A 20,064-nucleotide genomic window follows, 5' to 3' on the forward strand; every position below is an offset into this window, starting at 1 on the left:
CCGCTGTCTCTTCACATACCGTCTGCCCTGTTCTCTCTCTGTCCTCCTCCTGGAGCTCGGTTAGACCTTCTCACTCCATCCTTCAGGTCCCTCCCCTACCTTCCTAGTCCCCATCTCCTTGTGACGCTGCTGTTCTCAGGAGACTTCTTTTGATTTATCTTTCAGCTCAGTGAGTCTCTCTTCATATGTGTCTAACGTTCTGTTAAACAGGATCTTTGAATTTTAAATTTCAATTATTGTATTTTTTTCTTTAAGTTTCTTTTAAAATCTACACGATTTTTTCTACTTTAGTTTTCTGCCCCTTTTATGTATTTATAAAATTTAATTTCATAGCCTTAAGCATGGTGTTACGGGTTGAATTGGGACCCTCCAAAAGATGTAAGTCCTAACTTCCAGCACCTCAGAATGTGACCTTGTTTGGAAACAGAACGGATGCAGATGTAACTAGTTAAGGTGAGATCATAATGGCATAGGGTGGGGCCCTAGTCCAACCTGACTGGTGTCTTTACAGGAAGAGGGACACATAAGGACACACAGACACAGGCACAGGAGGACGTCATGTGGCGATGAAGGCAGAGACTGGAAAGGTGCAGCTGAAAGCTAAGGAATGCCGAAGGTCGCCAGCAGACCACCAGAAGCCAGGAAGGGCAAGAAAGGACTCCCCTGACAGGCTTCGGAGGGAGCATGGCCCTGCCAACGCCCTCATTTCAGACTTCCAGCTTCCCGTACTGTGAGATAATACATTTCTGTTGCTTTAGGCCTCCCAGCTTGTGGAACAGTCTGCCCACCATATCCACAGGCTCTGCATCCGCAGATTCAACCAGCTGGGAGTTAAAAATATTCGGGCAATAAAAATTCAAGAAAGTTCCAAAAAGCAAGACTTGAATTTGTTGTGTGCTGGGAACTGTTTATGTAGCATTTACACTGTATTCGGTAATATAAGGAATCTAGAGATGACTGAAAGTATACGGGAGGATGCGTGCAGGTTATGTTCAAATACTATGCTGTTTTATATAAGGGACTGAAGCGTACATAGGTTGTGGTGTCTGCAGCGGGTCCCGGGACCATTCTCCCGTGGATACCAAGGGATGACTGTATGTACGGCAGCCCTAAGAGACAAATACAGCAAGGATCCTTATTTTATAAAATGCGGCCAACAGCTTCCAATCACGAAGCTCTTGCCTGTCTCTTTTTGCTATTCTTTCTGCTGACACTTGCTAGCGATACGTTTTCCTGTATGCTCGTTTAGTCTGTCTATGAGTTGCTCATTTTACTTGGGAGATTATCTGTAAGAATTTGAGACCTATGGTGAAGGTGCATTACAAAGGATTCACATTTGCCATGGAACTGGGAGGTGGGGAGGGGTTGACAGCACCAGCTGGGGACCACTTTAGGAAAATGCTCCAGGGCAGCGGGTTCTTTCCGACCACCTCATTTTTAATGTAAAGCTAAAAGGGTGAGCTCGTGGCTACAATCCCCAGGGGCGGTCCCCCCTCCCCGCAACCCCCTTCTATTTAACATCAGGTTCGCCTCTGTTCTGTTTTCTTGCATTCTTTGCAGAGGTGGGGTGGACAGGTTGACTCCTGCTTCCCCAGGTGCTGCGGGTAGAGTTCTCTGGGGTCCCACGGTCATGGAAGGAAGTCTCTCAGACTCTCTACCACGTAGGGCCCTGGCCTCCCCTTGATGCACTTGGTTCCTGCCTCCACTGAAATTTAAGCCTGATGTCTTCTTATCATCTTATCATGACACTGATGCTGTTAAAGTGATTTTGAAATTATTTTACCCAGAATTTTCAGTTAAGTGGAAGAATCAACCCCAACACCAAACCAGCCCCATCACTGGAACCCGCACGGCCAGCCAACCTGGTGCCCCTGACGCTCCCTCTCACACACCCTTGGCCCTGGGTTGATGTTCTAGTTCAGGCACCTGAGTCACCACGTAGTTTCTCCCCAGGTCTCCCTCTAACCTCACTCTGCACGGCTCTCCAGGGGCCTCTCAATAGCAGGCTAGTCTACTCCCTCGGGGGAAAGTCCAAATGCCTAAGCAGATGCTTTGGAGCTAGTTCCAGTGGGGTCTCCAGGGTTCCTGCCTTCCCTGGCTCTTTGCTGAATTACAGAGTTAATTTCCCATCCATTCCATGGTCTCCTATTTACTGCACTAGCTTTCCACTGCCTGGAATGCAATTTCCTTCACTTCTAGTCTCTTTATTTTGAGGGAGGGACGAGAAGGCTCTTTTTAAATAAGTGAGGCATTGAGGTCTAGACAATCACTGAAAGTATTTCTGGCTGTCCACTCCACCCAGGAGCCTTCCCCACAGGGCACTCTTGCCCGGTACCACCCAGGATCACCACGGAGGTGTCACGGTACCGTCCCTGCGTGTTGGGAAGTAGATCTACCTCATTAAGACTCTACCAACTTGCTAAGAACAGGGTCAGGTCTCTAAACTCATCCTTTACAGAGATGGACAGCACAGACCTCTACTTCTTCTACTGTTGGAATGGTATGGCTTCACTCATTTGGGTAGCAACCTGATCACCAGATGATAGAGAAACAGCTTCTGGCTCTGTGTGCGCTAAACAAATGCTTAAAAGTATTTTTCACTGAGTGTGTGTGTGTGTGTATGTGTGTGCGTGCGCACGTGCGTGCACAGTGGGTGTTTGACGTGTGGTCTTCTTTTGCACTAAAATTATAATGAAAGCATTCTGGGTTGTGTATTAGTTGCTACTGATTTATGTCCTAACTTGCCTGTCATTTGCATTAATGACTTTAATAACAACACGGATAATTTTGCCTGTTACCTGCTATGAGGCCAGCAGAGGGAGCAGGTGAGGAGTACAAGCAGATTTGATGTGTATTTTATAGGTATCATCTCTAGCGGCTTTTTGTTAATTTTTATTGTAATCAGGCAAGACTTTTTGACCTATAAATTAAAAAGGTCACTGAAAGATACATCAGGATTTTGGGGAAAGGTAAATAATATATATATATTTTCTGTAAATATTCTACTAGAATAGTTTTAGGGCTTTCAAAAACTATTGTTGAAATTTTTTTTCTTGAGGGAAACAGATGCCAGGAACTAGGTATCTTAATCCTGCTATAAATGTCCTCTCTTCACAGGCTTTGTACAGCTTACTTCCTTTCATTTTTTCTTTTGTATCAGTCTTTCTTTGAATTTAGACCCTTTCCTTAAAATGAAACACTTTGGGGAGTACAGTTCATTATTAAAGTAGTACCAAAGAAATTGCTTGAGATAGGGGTTAAGAGAAAAAGTAGAGCATATACATATGAGATTATTAGGAAAGACTTAAATCATCCGGTAGATACCATAATTAGATTCACGGAGGAACAAGAATGGCAGGGAGTATTTTTATACACTTGAATGCAAACATCACTTCCTTTTATGCATAACTATTTCTTATAATTCTTCAAAAATGACTTTTAGGGGAAAAAAAAGACTTTTAGTACAAATAACTCCATAATCAAGCCTAATTTCCCACAGGAAGATCTTTTATATCAAGTCAGTTAGACAGACAGGAATACCAAAAGGGGGTCATGTGCTTTTACTTTTTTTTACTTCTTTGACATAAGCAATTTTATTTATGTTAACCTATAACCAAGAGAGATAATATATCTTAATGGAAATAACACACATGACATTTTTATCTCTCTTATTTTAAAAGGTTTCTCAATAATTAAGATAAAATTTTTATAAATTTAGATTACACAAAGATTAATCTAGATGGCATTAGGCCACTTTCAAGAGAAAATTCATTCCGAGAGGAATTTGGATAGTCCTTTAGTAGAATGGTTAGGACAAAGAGACTAGACACATTTTTCACAAGCAGCAGGATTTGAATTCTCTACATTTGCTGAAATGAATTTAGGAACATTTAATATAAAATTATAACTCATAAGCCCACCTCAAAATCTCTGATGACTAACACAATAGTGTTAGTCAAAGGAAAGATATTATTGACTTTTCGTTGGTCATGGACAAAACAGTAATCACTGACATCAATCCACTGAAAGGGAATGTTTAGCATTTTTTTTTCTGTGTACGGGCAGAAAACAGGACACAGGATTACTGGCAAAAATATTATCAGGCTAATGCACTCATCTATTGTTTTAGAATTTCATCCACTGCCTTTTTAAAGTTATGACTTGTATCTTGACCTTTTAGGCATTTTTTCGATGGAAAGATAAAATATTCCACAAAAATATTGGATGAAAATATTTAAAAATCAAACGGCATTTGCGATAACTTCATGTTACCAGGAGAATTATATAAACTAAAATATTCCTAAAAATTCAGGGAATTCATGATGAAATCTTAAAAAAAAATAGTAACTTGGATATTTCCCAAGTTTCTAGCAAATAAAAAGATTTTTGGCTTGTCAAAGTCCTTAAGGTTACATATTGTATACAATGTGGCTTTACAAAACAAACTTTCTTGAGCAGATGCTGTGCTGGTTCATGGCCGTACAAACTGTAAAAGATTCAGGAATCTTTCAGGTTTCCTTTAAAAAAACAAAACAAGACAAAACTGTCTTCTCTAAATGTCTTTCGGACATAATGTCACAATAAACACTCAGATAAGTTAGAATGAATATTTGGTGCCTTTTTAATTAAGCTAACCTAAATAAGAATGACAGCCAATAACCTAAATAAGAATGACAAATAAAGATTTTTCTCCATATTAACTCTGATTCTTCCATCAATACTAACCCCTGACACGTAGATTCCTATGGTTCCCTGTCAAACAGAAGTTACGCAGCTGCGAGAAGGAAGATAATTGTCCCAGATAAGGCGATGGTATCTAGGCCTCTGCCCTTTACTGCCCGGCACTTACTCTGTCTGCTCTGAGAATGAAAACACGAGGGTCATGCAGGGGAAATGGCTGTTTCCCAGGAAAGGAAATTGCCTGAAAACACATCTGGCAAAGGCTTTTTCTCCTCCTCTGGCAGGCAGGCACTTATTTTAACAAAATATACATTTCCTCACCTCCTGTAAAGGTGAATTCTATGGAGCCAATGCCCTATTCTAAGTGGATGACAATTTTTCTCTAAATAGAATGGGCCAGCTATTTTATGGCAAACGCTCTGTGTGTTTAATTGCAACTAGCACAGGGAACTGTGCTAAACTAGGCATCATACTTCATTTCAGAAACTATGTATTCTCAAAGGTATATCACACTCTTGTAGCCAGCTGCAACAGATGAAATTAAAGAGGCAAAGAAAGCAAAAAATTGTCAACGCCAGAAAATCAGAAAGGTGGCAAGCATGGATATATGAAGCACAACTAATGCGGTCAGACAGGAGGCTGGGTTTCCAGAGATCCCGTCCTCAGTGAGTTCAATCTGACTGGAAGTCTGCATTGCCGTGTGCACTTCTGAGCGGACTATCCCTGCTCACAGATGCCACGGGTCCAGGATACTAAAGCGGGCACGCGGTGGCCCCGTCTGTGACTGGCTGCCCCAGCTCAGGTGACCAAAGGCCACCAAAGGTCTGGCAGTGAAATGGGTTCTGTCTCCGGGGTGTGTGTTTGTGCAGCACAGAGGCGACAGCCAGCGTCTCCAAAGAAGGTTGATCTTTGCCATGGTAAAAGCGGGGTAAAGAAACCCATTGCTTTAAATTCTCCTTAAATCCATGAATGTAAAAGAAAGGCACAAGCCAAGTCTCACGGAGTCCTTGTCATCTGGCCTCACGGAGCCGTGGTTTCCACGTCCGTCGTAGGGGCGAGATTTACCTTCCACGGCTACACGTGTGCGTGTTGATATTTACGCTTTTACTCTTTTTCCTGTTTTTACGGTAACTTTAAGGGGCTTTCTCTTTGGTACTGTTTTCAAATCCCACGGCTGGGGATTATCCTTCGCAGCCCGCCAGACTCAGGGTTTAATACCGGTTCCACGCGGTCAGTAGCTCTGGGGAGAGGCCGCGCCAAAGCTTCTGCAAAACGGCTCCAGACGCCACCTGCGGTTCTTCAGGTTCAGTTCGACAAACATCAGAATGCAGTGGAAAGAGCCCTTCTGTGAATCACCACGGAGGCAGCCTGCTTTCGGAAGCTGCAATACTCATTTTTTCCTTTTCCTTTTCCCTTCCCCTCTCCCTCCCTCCCTCCTTTGCCTTTCTCTCCTTTTTGCCCATCGTGGCTGCTGCTTCTCCAGCTCTCATTAGCTGCTGCCCACAGTTCGGAAAAAAAAAAAAAAAAGCCGTAAGAATAACTTCTCCTTCAGCAACAATTTTATGTCCAGTGAACTTCCTAATGGTTTCCCCGTGCGCTGCACTCTAAGTTGTAAACATGTTGATCTAATTTAGCCACTTTTAAAGAGGCCGGAACAGGGAGGCAGATGAGTGAGATGCCGCTAAAGCCCCTCCGGCCCCAGCCTGCCAGGGGCCTGGAACCCCAAGTAGCCCAACGGCCTGAAAACGGCCAAAGCCCAGGAGCGCCCCAGCCTCACTTCGTGGGCTATGTCGGCACTGAGAACTCCTACATCAACACAGCACTTTCCAGAACTTAAGCCCGTGCCGGCCCCGGAGCTGGCCCCAGTCACTGTCTCCAAGGGCTGCGGCCAGTGGTGATAGGACGGCGGTCACTGCACTGCGTGATGGTGACCGGGCAGGTGTGAGACCGAGTCCGGGGACGTGCCCAGATGTGATGGAGAAAGACCCTGGCACAGAACGTCAATAGATGCGGGAGACCAGTGTGCCTCTCCAAGCACGTCTGAGTGGTGACCCCATATTTTCCAATTAGCTACGGGCTTTCAACGGGGACAGCTGCCACGATGCTGGTTCCTCAGAAGGCAGGAACGCCCTCAGCCCCGCCTCCCTGGGCCAGCCGGTCCACTTCCATCGCTTCCTTCGTCCGCCCGTATACGTATTCCGGTAGATACTGAGTATTAAACTGGCTCCCTGGAAAGAGCAGAAGTCATGCAGGCCCCCCCAAATCCTGTTTGGTGCTCCACGCCTTGGGGGCTGCCCCACTTTGCAATGCTTTACGGTTGGCACCATAGCTTGGTTTCTGGCTTCCAGGGCCACCCTTACACAGAGAGAGCCTCACAGGTGGCTCTGGGTGACCTGGAGCCTCTGGAAGGTTGGGGTCAGTCGGATGCCATGATCCAGACAGAAGTGGATCCACGTCGACATGTGACCTACATTTTTGGGGCCATGACCAGTGGGAGATGCTTGGGCTTTTACCACACGTTAAGCCTTCTGTTCCACAGGGCAGAGGGGCCTTCGTCAAAGTTCTCTGTAAGGCTGACCTCTTTCTTTCAGGGAAGAGGGTCACGTGGTCTTTTTGGCGCCATCCAATGAAGATTTACCTCATGATGGCAAAGCGGAAAAGGAGAACTTGAGGCCGTGCGTGCTAAGGTGATTAAATGGAAGCCTCTGAAATTTCAGCTGATGACATACAGTACGGGGGAGAAAACAAACGTTATTAAGAAAATAAACAGCACCACACACAGCTGTTCGGCAGAGCTGTTTGGACAAAAAAAAAAAAAAATTGGTTGGGCAGGAAGGCAGCTTTGGGGAAGGCTGTGATAATATTTCTCGTTTTATAGCCCCATCTGCCTTTAGCGGTCCTGTCAGCAAGTCATTGAAGGAAACTCAAGATTCTCTTTGAAACTGAACAGCTCTGAGAACCACAGTCAAGGCTGTGTTTAGCCTCCATCCCTAGGCCTGGATGGAAGTAGCCTGCAGCTGCCAGTTGCCTGGTGCTTAGGAAACAAACAAGTACGGGGGGGGGTGGTGGTCCGTAACCGAGGGGGGCCGGTCTTCGCGCCGGTCTGCCCTCAGAGCCCCCCACCCAGCTCTGCCCCCATCTGGGGTCTCCCACTGGTTCTCCCACGTTGGCCACAGCGGACTGGAGCATCTCCTCTATGCTTCCTCAGTGACGCCTCGTTTCGGCCCCGTGTCCGGCCCTGACTACGGAAGGCATCGGCTTCTGCTTGGGACCCTGCCCGCGCTGTCCCTGCACAGGTGGGATGTGCACCCTGGGGTCCGTTCTCCTAGTGCATCTGCCTCGTCTTGCAGTTTCGATCCAGCTTCGAAGTGGCACAGTCTTTGTGGTCAAACATTCCTGCTCCTTCCCTAAGTCCCTTTTCCCTGGCCTGTCTCACACTCCTCGACTCTTGAAGAAGCCGGGCGGTGCTCGAGACACGGGAGGCTCCCTGTCTACACCGGCTGTGCCTTGAGAGTGGCCTTGCGACCATGTCACAGCCCCTGGCGACTCCCTCTGGTCAGCCGACTACAGCCCGTGGTCCCTTTGGAACGGCCAGTGAGCTAAGAATGGTTTTCGCATTTTTAAAAGGCTGACAAAAATCCAGAGACTATTTCATGATGTCAAAATTATAATAAATTCAAATTTCAGTGTCCATGAATAAAGCTTTGTTGGAACACAGCCACCTCCCATCGTTTGTGGACTGTCTCCGGCTGCTTTTATGCCATGACAGCAGATTTGAGTCGTTGTGACAGAGCCCGTGTGGCCCGCAAACCTGAAATATTTACTATCTGACTCTTTACAGAGAACGTTTGCCAAGCCCTGGTCTAGCTAGAGCCTCCCCCCAACTCCTGGGTAAGAATTCCCATTTAGGTGCCTACAAAGAGCTGCTCACCGCACATCTGACCTTGAGAGGATGGGTAAGGAACATCCAAGCCAACTGCCTGCAGGACCAGTGCCCTTGGAAGCGATGCTGTCTTCCTGCTGGCTGTTCTCACCATCCTCTCACCACAGCCCGTTGGTGAGGGGGTCTCCCTCCCTCTATTTGCTTATTTATGTCTGACACTGTGTCATGTTCCCCAGTACCCAGAAGACAAGGAGTATTTGTGGTACACGCTCTTCCTGTGGCTTCTTTTTTTTTTTTTTTTTTTTTTGCGGTACGCGGGCCTCTCACTGTTGTGGCCTCTCTCGTTGCGGAGCACAAGCTCCGGATGCGCAGGCTCAGCGGCCATGGCTCATGGGCCCAGCCGCTCCGCGGCATGTGGGATCTTCCCGGACCGGGGCACGAACCCGTGTCCCCTGCATCGGCAGGCAGACTCTCAACCACTGCGCCACCAGGGAAGCCCGCTGTGGCTTCTTTTTAAACCACCATATCTGCCTGGGAGGCAGATGGATGATTTTTAAAACCACATATGCAATATTAATGCCTTATACTATGCGCTTCCAGACGAGGAAGAAACTTAGAAGAAAAGAGGTGCGCCCCATGTTTCTGCTTCATGTTCAGCCAGAGAATAACACAGTTATAATATCTGATGGTGCAAGAACTGATTTTCACTTAATGGGAAGTGCTGATAAAGAAAGGAGAGTAATACTCCTAAGTAACATGCATTAGTCCGTATCATTATAACTCTAAAGGCGCTACTGAGAAAGAACCAGCTCATTTCACAAGTAGGGACACTGAGGCTTAGAGAAGTTAAGCATTTGCTTCAGATCTCAGTGAATCAGGGTTCTAACACTGGTCCCACCTCAAATCCTACATGCGTCCACCTACAGTTAGCAGTCTGAATGAGTATATCATCTTTAATTCGTTCCTTTAGTGGAAACCATGTGCCAGAATCAGGTTCTAGCTTTCCTGAGCCACTGAGCCCTTTGAGAGTCTGGGGAAGTCTACAAACCCCTTCTCAGAAAATGACACGGGCTGTTTTATTTGGAGATTAAATAACAGGATCTTGGGATAGATCAAATGACAATGTAGTGCTGAGTGCACGTAATAGCTTGAGATATCGTAATAAAAACATCTGCAATTCCTATCTGTGAGAAAGCCATAGCTATTGACCACTGTTGTTTCTGACCTATTCACAGCTAAAAGAAGGGCTATATTTCAGTGAGACTTCAGTGAAAAATAAAGATGTCTTTTCCTGTCGAAGTTCGTGGACCCCAGGAGTTCTGTCCGGGGACCTTGGGTCAAGAACCCCTGCTCTGGAGGTAACCTCAGAGTCAGGCCGTGCACAGGAGGTACGTTTTTAAAGGTAAAATTATTAGGTCTCTTGAAACAATTCACTATACAAATCTCAGTCATCCAAGAATTAAAATCATAAAGTCCCCTGAAATCTGATCTTGCATGATTAGACCGACCCTGGCTTTGTGGATGGATGAGGCCCATCAGGTCAGTGCTGAACAGGCTGCCGCTGCCTGGAGAGAAACCTTGTGCACTGAGGCGTTGAGACCACCGCAAGGGCTCCAAGCCGTCCCCCCCACCCGGCCGCCTCCTTGCACAAGCTGGCTGGTGAGTAAGCACACTGTCAATCTCCGAAGCGTTAAGCTTCAGCCATTGAAGGAAGTACCCTGGAGGGTTTATGGAGCCACAGAATTGAAACAGAAAAATCTTGGGAGTTAATGCAACCCCTGAATTTGACAGATGAGGGCTTTATAGCTTAACTAAAAAGAAGTGATTCGCCTGAGTCCAACACTGAGCGGGACTGATGTAATTGATCCTGTAATGTGTTACAAAATGACAGGATTTGAGCAAATCCTGACCTAGCGAAGGAGAAGTTTAGGTATGCCTCTCTCAACCTCCTCTTATTTAAATTCTGATTTCTCTATGGATTATAATTTAGCGGGCCATTAAACAGTCCAGTATATTTTAAGTTTACTTTGAATACTGAAGTGGATATTTTGCTTAAAAGATGAAATGTCAGAGCTCAGAAACTGATTTTCCTAACACGATTTAATAAAGCGAGATGTTCCTATCCCACTGTTTTAAGATGAAAGTTTTGCATACTTGGCTGATGGTTCAAAAATCAAGTAATACCAACGAAACTATTTTCCCTATGAAAAGGCAAAGCGTTTACAAGAGCGAGACTCCTTCCTCTTTGTTTGTAATAACAAAAATAAACCAAAGTCCTGACATATTTGTAGTATTTTTATTCCTAAAGGAAAAAACAGGAACTTTCATTGTACTTTAAAGTTATTGCCCCAGATATTTTACCAGCTTAGCACTGTGAAATCAGTTTCAGACACAAGAGACCCACAAGCTCTCTCTAGGAAATACTCAATTAGGGTGGTGCCTCTGCAATACCCAGGGGTCCTGTAACTGATCGGTTTTTCCCAGAGGGTTTCTGCAGCATACAGTCCTGGCTGGACATACACATCATGCAGAGATTTTTCCTGTGGCCTGGCTAGTGACCCCCCTACAGGAAGATAACGGACAAGCCGGGAGGGCGGAGCAGCCAGCTACACATGTCTGGCTGCTGTTATCAACTTATCATATAAGGAAAGGAAAGTGATTGATTCGGATCCTGACACCGCAGAATCTGGGGGAAGAGAGACAAAGGAGCATTGAGGCTGATCCGTAAGGCGAATGCAGCCCTCACGAGGGAGGATTATTCTTCCTCCTGCAATCTGACAGTTTGCTGCGGGACCGGGGAGAAGACGGCACTAGAAATCAAGGTCACTGCCGGGAAAGGAGGGAAGAGGAGACTTTCACTGATGGACCCTGAGCCATGGCCGCAGAGCCCCGTGTCTGAGAGGGCAGCTTAGCGCCCGGGAGTCTCATGCGCCTTGAAGTTTGCTGAGCTGGTGGTTTATTACCGACAGAAAGAAAGAATGTGGCAGCTTGTTTTCTTTACTCTGAGCTGTGATCTGCTCGTAGCCGCAGCCTATAGCAACTTTCGGAAGAGCATGGACAGCATCGGGAAGAGGCAGTATCAGGTTCAGCACGGCTCCTGCAGCTACACGTTCCTGCTGCCGGAGATGGACAACTGCCGCTCGCCCTCCAGCGCCTACGTGCCCAACGCCGTGCAGCGGGACGCGCCGCTCGACTACGACGACTCCGTGCAGAGGCTCCAGCTGCTGGAGAACATCATGGAGAACAACACCCAGTGGCTCATGAAGGTAGGGAGCCGCCACTCCCTCGTGCACGGCCCCGACCGGCTCGGGCTGCACAGCCAGCCTGGCGGGGGCGGGACGGGGGGCGATGAGCGCAGGAGAGGGCTGGTGGCGGACGCCTCCGCATGAGCTGCCACTTGCTGCGGTCTGTCCTGCGCGTAAAGTGGTCGGGGGTGAAAAGTGACAAGGATCTCACTGGAAGGGAGTGCCAGGATCAATGGAGGGAAGTCTCTAAGTCAGGAGTCCTTATGCACGGAGGAAGCGCACTTCTCTGCACAACGTGTAGGCTGTTCTGTTTGTGCAGGTACTTTAAACTCGGTGACATCCTTTTACCAGGGACGTTATAGAACCGGTTGCAGGCACGGGAGGGAAGCTGTGAGCAAGGGCAGTGACGGAGCCCGGAAAAACTTGACAATCACGTTAGTTACCGATCCATAACGGATGGAGTGAAGTGCTTTACCAATTTCCTGAATGTATTTACTAAAATAGGTTGGGGCTCTTGGTAAACAAGAGGAAATTAAATAAAGCAGACCTTCCATCTCTCAGAACCTGGGGGGCTTTATCCCGAGGGTTTGTCACTTGTTGGTAGGGGTGGGTTTTCCAAGCGTCCGAGGGGATTCGGCGCTGTGGCCCCTTCAGTTCCACCACGGGCTTTGAAGGTGACCCCTCGTGGGGCAGGCGTGCAGGGCATTTTGCTGCAGTTATGCCGTGGCAAGACGGTCATGTTAGCGGGGTTACCACGATCCCACTGTTTCAGGCTTTTTATAGAGAGTTTAACTCAAATAGGACACTGAAAGCTCAGGTTTTCTTTTACAAGCCATCGTTTTCACATGTAAAGCTATTTATACAAACCCCAAAATCACCCTGGAGTTTTGCTTGATGTGGACTCTATATATTCTGCAGGAGGTTTAGACAAATTGCAATAAATAGATTAATCATTAACTATTACAATGACATCACATCACAACGCTTACACAGCAGAGAACGTGACGGTTTAAAGCCATATGGGAACTTTAACAACAAGCTGATTCCCCTCATTCAAAACTTTGCCCCTGTCTTTCATTTCACCATAAACCTTCTGTCAGGACACCTTATCTTAATCTCAGAATAGATCTTGGCTCCGAATCTGTGTTTCTCATTAGCTCTCCTACCTTCAGAGAGGAAATGACCAAGTTATTACTCTGGTCCCGAGCTGAGATGAATGAAAGCCCTGGGCACTGCATTCAGTGTAACAAGAGGGGTCGCTTCAAATCAAAGAACAGAAAACAACAAAAACGCATCAAAAAGACTCGCCCTGTAATATGAAACTCACCAGTTGTATCTATAAGCACTATCCCTTCTGAGCAAATTCTCCAGTAATTTTCTTTCTTTTCCTAACAAGTTCCCTGTGGTGCTTTTAAAAATCTCCTAAAATTCATAGATGTGCAAATAATATTGTTAAACTTAAAAAGTATGCAGCAACACAGGTTCGAATATTTGGAAGACAAACTATCCTCAACAACTGCTCACTCTGACTTCCCATTTCTCCCTGAGTTGTCACGCTCCCCATGGCACGGTTAATGCCAGGGCTGACGGCCACGGTGAGAGATGAAAGCCACGTCATTCGTAGTAAACATTCTAATCTGCCCGACTGGTAAGTCATCTCGTAAAATAAACAGTTGAGGAACAGAGAAGAATGTTTTGCCAAATCAAGACCGCTAAGTTGTATTTGCTTAATGAAGCCCACATTAGGTATACCTGAAACCCCATATACAGAGCTCGTATTTCTTTCCCAGATAAATAACCCCCTTCTTTTTGCTCTTTGAGACGCTGTTTAAGAAGGAAAAGGACAAGGAATTCTACAGGAGGTGACCAACATTTTTTCCTTTCCAGGTTCAATCAGTAAATATTTGAACAGTAGCACAATGGTATTTCTAAATTCTTTCTTTAGCCATCTAGCTAAATATCACCAAGAATGACTTCATGTTTATCTTTTCACGGGCTTAGCACCTGTCCTGTGGGCCCTTGGGTAACGTGCACCTGAGAATGTCAGTTTGTGCTCTCACTTGGTTTACTGGCTTCTGGTTTGGGAATGAAGGCAAAAAGCAAACATGAAACCCACCTAAAGTGATTGAATGTAACCTCTCTGCTTGTTTTTTATTCCTGTGTTTTGTCACCTGTGATAATAAACACTGCTTTTCTCATAAGGGAGAAAATAATATATACTGGGATGATAGATAAGCCACAATGATCAACATCACAATCAAACCCCTATTGATAGATTATGACAGAAAGAAAAAGCACCATTCTGTGTTTTGCATATTTCCTTTTCTTTAGGGCTGCTTTTTATGATTCCATATTTCCTTTCTCTCCCTGATCAACACTAAAAATGAGAGGGGGAAAAAAAAAAACAAAACACTTTTAAGGTTTTAAGAAAACTTGTCAAGAAGGAAAATAAGACCAAGTTTCTGGTTAACCTCAGGGTAGATGACTAGCGTTTCAGCGTCTGAGTGGTTAGCATCGGCCAGGAGCCTGGACTAAGAAAAGCTGTTTCGCGCATCATCAAAAGATGCCACTCTGCCCCTTTGGTCTGCCAGGCAAAGGAAGTGTCGGAATTCTGAATGAGTGCAGAAGAACATGAATGGGACAATACAGTGAAGGCTCGCTCTCTGGTTAGCGGTTAAACAAGGACAAGATAAATCGTGATAGTTAGGACGCCAAATACACCACAGTGACCTAAAAACACTGTATGTCCCATTCCCCTGCCAATCCTGCAACTATTCCAAACCTCTGCCCCCGTGAGAGTAAACACACTTTATAAAAACTGACAAAGAACGTAGCAAAATGGATTGGATCTTGCTAGGAGACTAGATTTTTTCTTTTTTTCCCGATCAGAAGAAACAGGGAAAGGAAATAAACAGTTATTTCACACTGATGAATACTTTAGGGTTATCAACAACTGCAAAGTCTATTGTGCTTTAAAACAGGGTTTTGAAAAATAAAGCTAATGCCTGTTAAGTTGATGTAAACATTTCCTCGTAATCCTACTTATTATTTTTTTGCACGACAGAAGCACAGGCTGGGAGCTGTAAACGTGAATTGAGATCCTTTTCTTTCTTTAAAATTAATACTACTATATCCTTTTAATAAAGTATGAGAAGTATTCATCAGCTGATGTACAGGGAACAATCCAGTTTTGCTCCTAAAAACAAAACTGTTGTCAGTGGGAAAAACTGATGGTGAGAAGCTCAGATGAACTCAGACTGTCAGCCCCTTCCCCACCCCTGCCAGGGACTGACTGACTGACTGACTGACTGACTGACTGACTGTGTGTGTGTGTGTGTGTGTGTGTGTGTGTGGTGGCAAAACACTCCTTAGCTGTATATCCAAACAAACAAACAATAAACAAACAAACCAGAGCTTGGTTCAACAAAGGAAAGAAAAAACCTCCCACTGTATCCACAGCCAATGTTCTACTACAGTATTGGAATAAACCCACCATTCCTGTACTGCCTTGCTGTCTCCTGAATCATGAAACATGATTGTGCTTAGTGTTAGAAGCAAATTCTGTGCATTCAGATAGGCTGACTAAACCTTCTATTTAAGACTGCAAGAAAATGATTACTATTATTTAATTATCTATTAATATCATTATTGTAAGGAAGGCAGAGATGATTAAAGTTTCACTGTGGTAAGAGAAGTACACATATTTAAGGTTGGAAAATGCAAGTTTAATATACTGTTTACTATATACTATGTACGAAGTATAGTACAATATATGCGTACTACATATATTATATAAGATATGCATATACAATATATAGATTATATTATATATATATAGTATATATACAGTATTTGTTTTCCATGGTCAAGTGGCCTCTGCTTATTGAACGGGGCTGTCTGACATCCTGGGTTAACTATGCAGGTGTCACACTGTGGGGAGATGAAGACTTGCCTGCAGTCACGAAGTAGGAAACGGGCTTGTGCATACACCTTCCATCATATCTGACTTTCTGTTTAGACACTAGATAATCCATATAGTCTCCTTACTGTATTTTGAAAATTGGTTGATTTTAACCAATATGGTCCTCTACAGTTTACAAACAGGTTGTAATCCAGGAGTTTATCTGTAAGCCAGTTACTGTACTATATGGAACTTGAAGAGGATACTAATCTTACAAATGGTGATCAGATGCTCAAGCTGGCCCATTTTTTTTATGGGTTAAAATAGTGCTTATTTTAATCCATAAAATAACTGAAACTTTGTATATTTTTAATTCAAGAACAACAGTTCCAATCAACCCTACCACCATATGGATAACTTAACAATAAAATAAAAATATGAGAGTAATATATGGGCCATGTAAAATTACAAAGTCAAACCTTTAAAACAGTAGAAGATAGGATGTAAATTCTCCTTCCTCTTAAACTTCAGCCCCTTTCTTCAAGATGAACACTTAGAGATGTATACTAGCCCTTTACTGTGACAAATTTAATATCAAAATGAATGAATTTCCTTCTTCTTAAAACCTGTACAGTGGTATTATACAGTGATCAGAATCTTTTTTTTTCTTTTTGGCTCACAAGTGACATGAAAAGAGGTTGAAAGAAAGATTTTATTTAGGGGAAAAGAGCAAAATTTGGAAGACTAAGGAAAAGGAGAATATGGACTAAAGGGGTGTGTGTATGTATTAGAGAGAAAAGGAGACATGCGGGGAAGGAGAAAAAGGAGAGACTACCTGTGATGGAATCTATCACCTATCAACACAGGAAAGGGAGCAGTAAATGGGATGGCTATTTTGACAAAAAGGAGGTGGCTTATATTGTTCCATAGTCTGGACACCAAATGGTACCAGGGCCTGGACAGCTGTGGATTTCCTGGGTTGAGATCAAGAGGGTATAGGCAATGAATCATGAACATGTGCAGATTGTTTCCAGATCAGATGCTCATAGTTTGCAGAGCATCTATATTACTTACTGATAGTGACAACTCATCAAACTATTCTCTGTTATAATAACTATGAACATATATACTTATAATAATTATATATGTATACATACTTATTATAAATGTATACAAAAAGTATATATTATATAACATTATACACATCTATACCTATAAAATATAATATAAATATGAGTCATCTATCTATCTATATATGTCATATATATATATATACTAAATACTGTGGATTGTGTAGTACTGTAGTATGTATTTATTGAAAAAAATCTGGGTATAAGAGGACCCGTGCAGTTCAAACTCATGTTGTTCAAGGGTCCACTGTGTATGTGTGTGTGTGTGTATATATATATATATATTTTTTTCTCTTTTCACTACATCCTTCTTTGACTTGAAGGAAACTGATAATATTTTTCTTCTAAATTTTTCTAGAACTTTTCTGATAAAAAGAGAGCCAGTCAACTTTCCAGTGACACTTTTATCACTAAAGCAATAGTAGTTATTGGGGGATGGCAATCAAGTGGCACTGAATAATTTTAAAGCACTTTCCATACCTTACCTCATTTAGTCCCAGAAACACCTCTAGAACACAGACATGGTGGATATAATCCCACCTATTTAAAAATCACTCATGAACACGGGTCAGGGAATATCAGTGTGCTCTGCAGTGTAGGAGTCTTGCATGGGTTACCCAGAGAGGAAAAACAAACACGGAAAAGCACGCACATCCCTCCTCTGACAAAAAGCAGACTTTTCCATGGGGCTGGAAAGACCGCAGAAGATCACTGGGAGAAGTGTGAGTGAATCTGAATACTGTGTTAGTTCTTAGCTCGTTAACATAAATGGGTGAACACTGCTCTACCACTCCCACTCCTTTTGGGGTGTTTCCAGTTCAGGGCAGGCATCACTGAAGTTCATTTATTTGTTCAACAAATATTTACTGAAGGCCCATGTGTGCCCAGGCAGTGCTCTAGGTGCTTGGCGCGAATACAAAGACTAGGGTCTGCCCTGGTGGGGATACGCGGCATTACACCACCGCATCCTGTTGGAACGCGTGGGTCAGAAGGTGATAAGCGCCCCACAGAACATCGGGTGAAACGAGACAGGCGAGCGGGTGCGGGAGATGGGGAGCGTTGGAGGGTGAGGGGAGAGGGGAGCAGCGCCAGACAGTGTGGTCACTCCGCTGCAACCTCTTTTACAAAAGGACAATCAATTGAAACTACTTCAGAAGGCTCATTTTTCCTGATCACCAAAGCCATCAGTAATAGGTGGATATCTCAGGAAATAACACATATACAGAACATGCATTAAAAACATTATGTATAATTCCAGCATTCTGAAATAAGCACCTTACTACTCAGTACATAAATATGCCTATACAGGGATGACTTTTTTTTGTGTGTGTGTGCAGTACGCGGGCCTCTCACTGCTGTGGCCTCTCCCGTTGCAGAGCACAGGCTCTGGACGCGCAGGCTCAGCGGCCCTGGCTCACGGGCCCAGCCGCTCCACGGCATGTGGGATCTTCCCGAACCGGGGCACGAACCCATGTCCCCTGCATCGGCAGGCGGACTCTCAACCACTGCGCCGCCAGGGAAGCCTATCTATTTTATTAACAATAAAAAAAGAAGAGGGTCTGAGAGGTTAAGTAACTTGGTTGACATCCCAAGTCAGTAACAGAGGCAACTGCCACCACCTGTGAGTCCTGTCTTAGGACAAGCACAGGTGTTCTGGGGCACAACCAGGTTGCGGACAACCTGGTCATCAGGTAACATTCGCAATCCTTCCTATGTGGGGTTGGTGCCAAAGCTGCAAAGAAAAAAAAAAAAAAGCAATCGGGAATATCCTGTGTGTAAAGTAATCACATGAAATTCCACTCTGTAGTTCAGAAGAGTAAAAGCAAACTATATCATAACCAAGAGAAAGTACACAAATTCTTACAAACCGTACAGTAACAACCCTTCTCTGGAACTAGACTGAAGGTGACAGCCTGAATTTCCCAGGACCACCTGAAAGTCCAGGCAAATAAAATTCAGTCCCTGGAAAGTAACGTGTGACCTGCCCTACACTCTATTTGATTTTAAAAAACAACTAGGGTGTATCTCTCATTTAGCATTCTACAAATAGATATAAACAAAAATACCTTGACGTCATGCTGTTAATGTTTAAAATGAGAAAGTAATGTCAAGCTCAACAATTTGATGTAATCTTTCGATTACAGTAAAAAAAAAATTCATGGGTACTGTTTTAGAATAAAACTTTCCACATTTACCAGGATTAAAATGACTGTTTTACATATGGTTTGAAAATAAAGGGATGAGCTCTTCTCAGCCACCTGAACTGAAAGTCAGGTGTGCTAGCTGTCTGTCTTTAAATTAATATTTTAATTAGATATTTTGCCCATGAAATCACCTTTCTTTCTTATCCTGATCTTGGCATGCACCGCTGACGAAAGATGTGAAATGCACTAGAAATCTCTGAGAAGTGGGCCTGATCCTTTTACCATCATCACCCTTTCAACCAGCTAAAACCATTATCCTGGCAATTCAACTCAAACCTAATGAAAACCTCTGTAGGACCCGCCTGGGGGGTGCCTGGCCGGTAATTACTTTCCTCCAAAATCAGCCTCATTCCTTCCTTTGAGCACCCTTCTACCCGGCTGAGAATTACTTTCAGAATCTTTCTATCAACCTGACAACTTAACACTACCAAGTATTCACTTCCAATGTTTAATACTTAAAAAACTAGCAATCAAGCAAACTAAGTGTACATATTAAGAATATAACCTGTCATTTAAAAAATATGTGACTTTGTATTTTTTCATGGACAATGGTGATTTTTAAGGGAAGAGATATTCAGAGGTCTTGGGAAATACACTATTTTATTGTGTTGACACAGTTTCCTAGAGTTTTCCATGGCTTGTATGTGCTGAATATTCACAATAGTTATTGGTCTTTTAGGTAGAGAATATTAATCAAGCCTTAAAAGGAAGCAAGCGTTCAACCTCTCCATTTCTCGATTTTGTTACATTCTATCTAGACCATATGAACACTTTCTCACATATTAAGTCTTCTTGATGTGAGAGGGACTATTCCACCGGGGTGACTTAATCTACTGATTAGCCTGGTGACACCTGCCACTGACATCTCCCCATCTTAAGACAAGTACTCAGGACATACATATTAGCACCTTCATTGTGACAGTTCCAGCAAATTGCGGGGATGAAGGTTAAACCGAATTGTGGGTCAGCCTCTGTATGTCACTAATTAACATTCAGGAATGGTCTGAGCATGCTTCACCTG

At 44.0% G+C, this 20,064-nt stretch overlaps 2 protein-coding genes across 5 annotated transcripts in view; one reads left to right on the forward strand and one right to left on the reverse strand.

The window, feature by feature from the left end:
* The window catches only part of MCPH1 (microcephalin 1), a 225,515-nt gene that overhangs the window by 61,694 nt on the left and 143,757 nt on the right, over positions 1-20,064 (reverse strand). The gene's annotated exons all lie outside the window — the stretch shown is intronic.
* Positions 10,894-20,064, forward strand: part of ANGPT2 (angiopoietin 2) — a 55,708-nt gene continuing 46,537 nt past the window's right edge. For both annotated transcript variants that reach the window (XM_081221067.1, XM_081221068.1), the window contains exon 1: positions 10,894-11,829. In XM_081221067.1, coding sequence (XP_081077193.1) covers positions 11,542-11,829 — 288 coding nt within the window. In that variant the 5' untranslated portion in view covers positions 10,894-11,541. The remainder of the gene's footprint in view (positions 11,830-20,064) is intronic.

The sequence above is a fragment of the Mesoplodon bidens genome, assembly GCF_964165515.1.
Source record: "Mesoplodon bidens genome assembly, chromosome: 20".
Lineage (NCBI taxonomy): Eukaryota > Metazoa > Chordata > Mammalia > Artiodactyla > Ziphiidae > Mesoplodon > Mesoplodon bidens.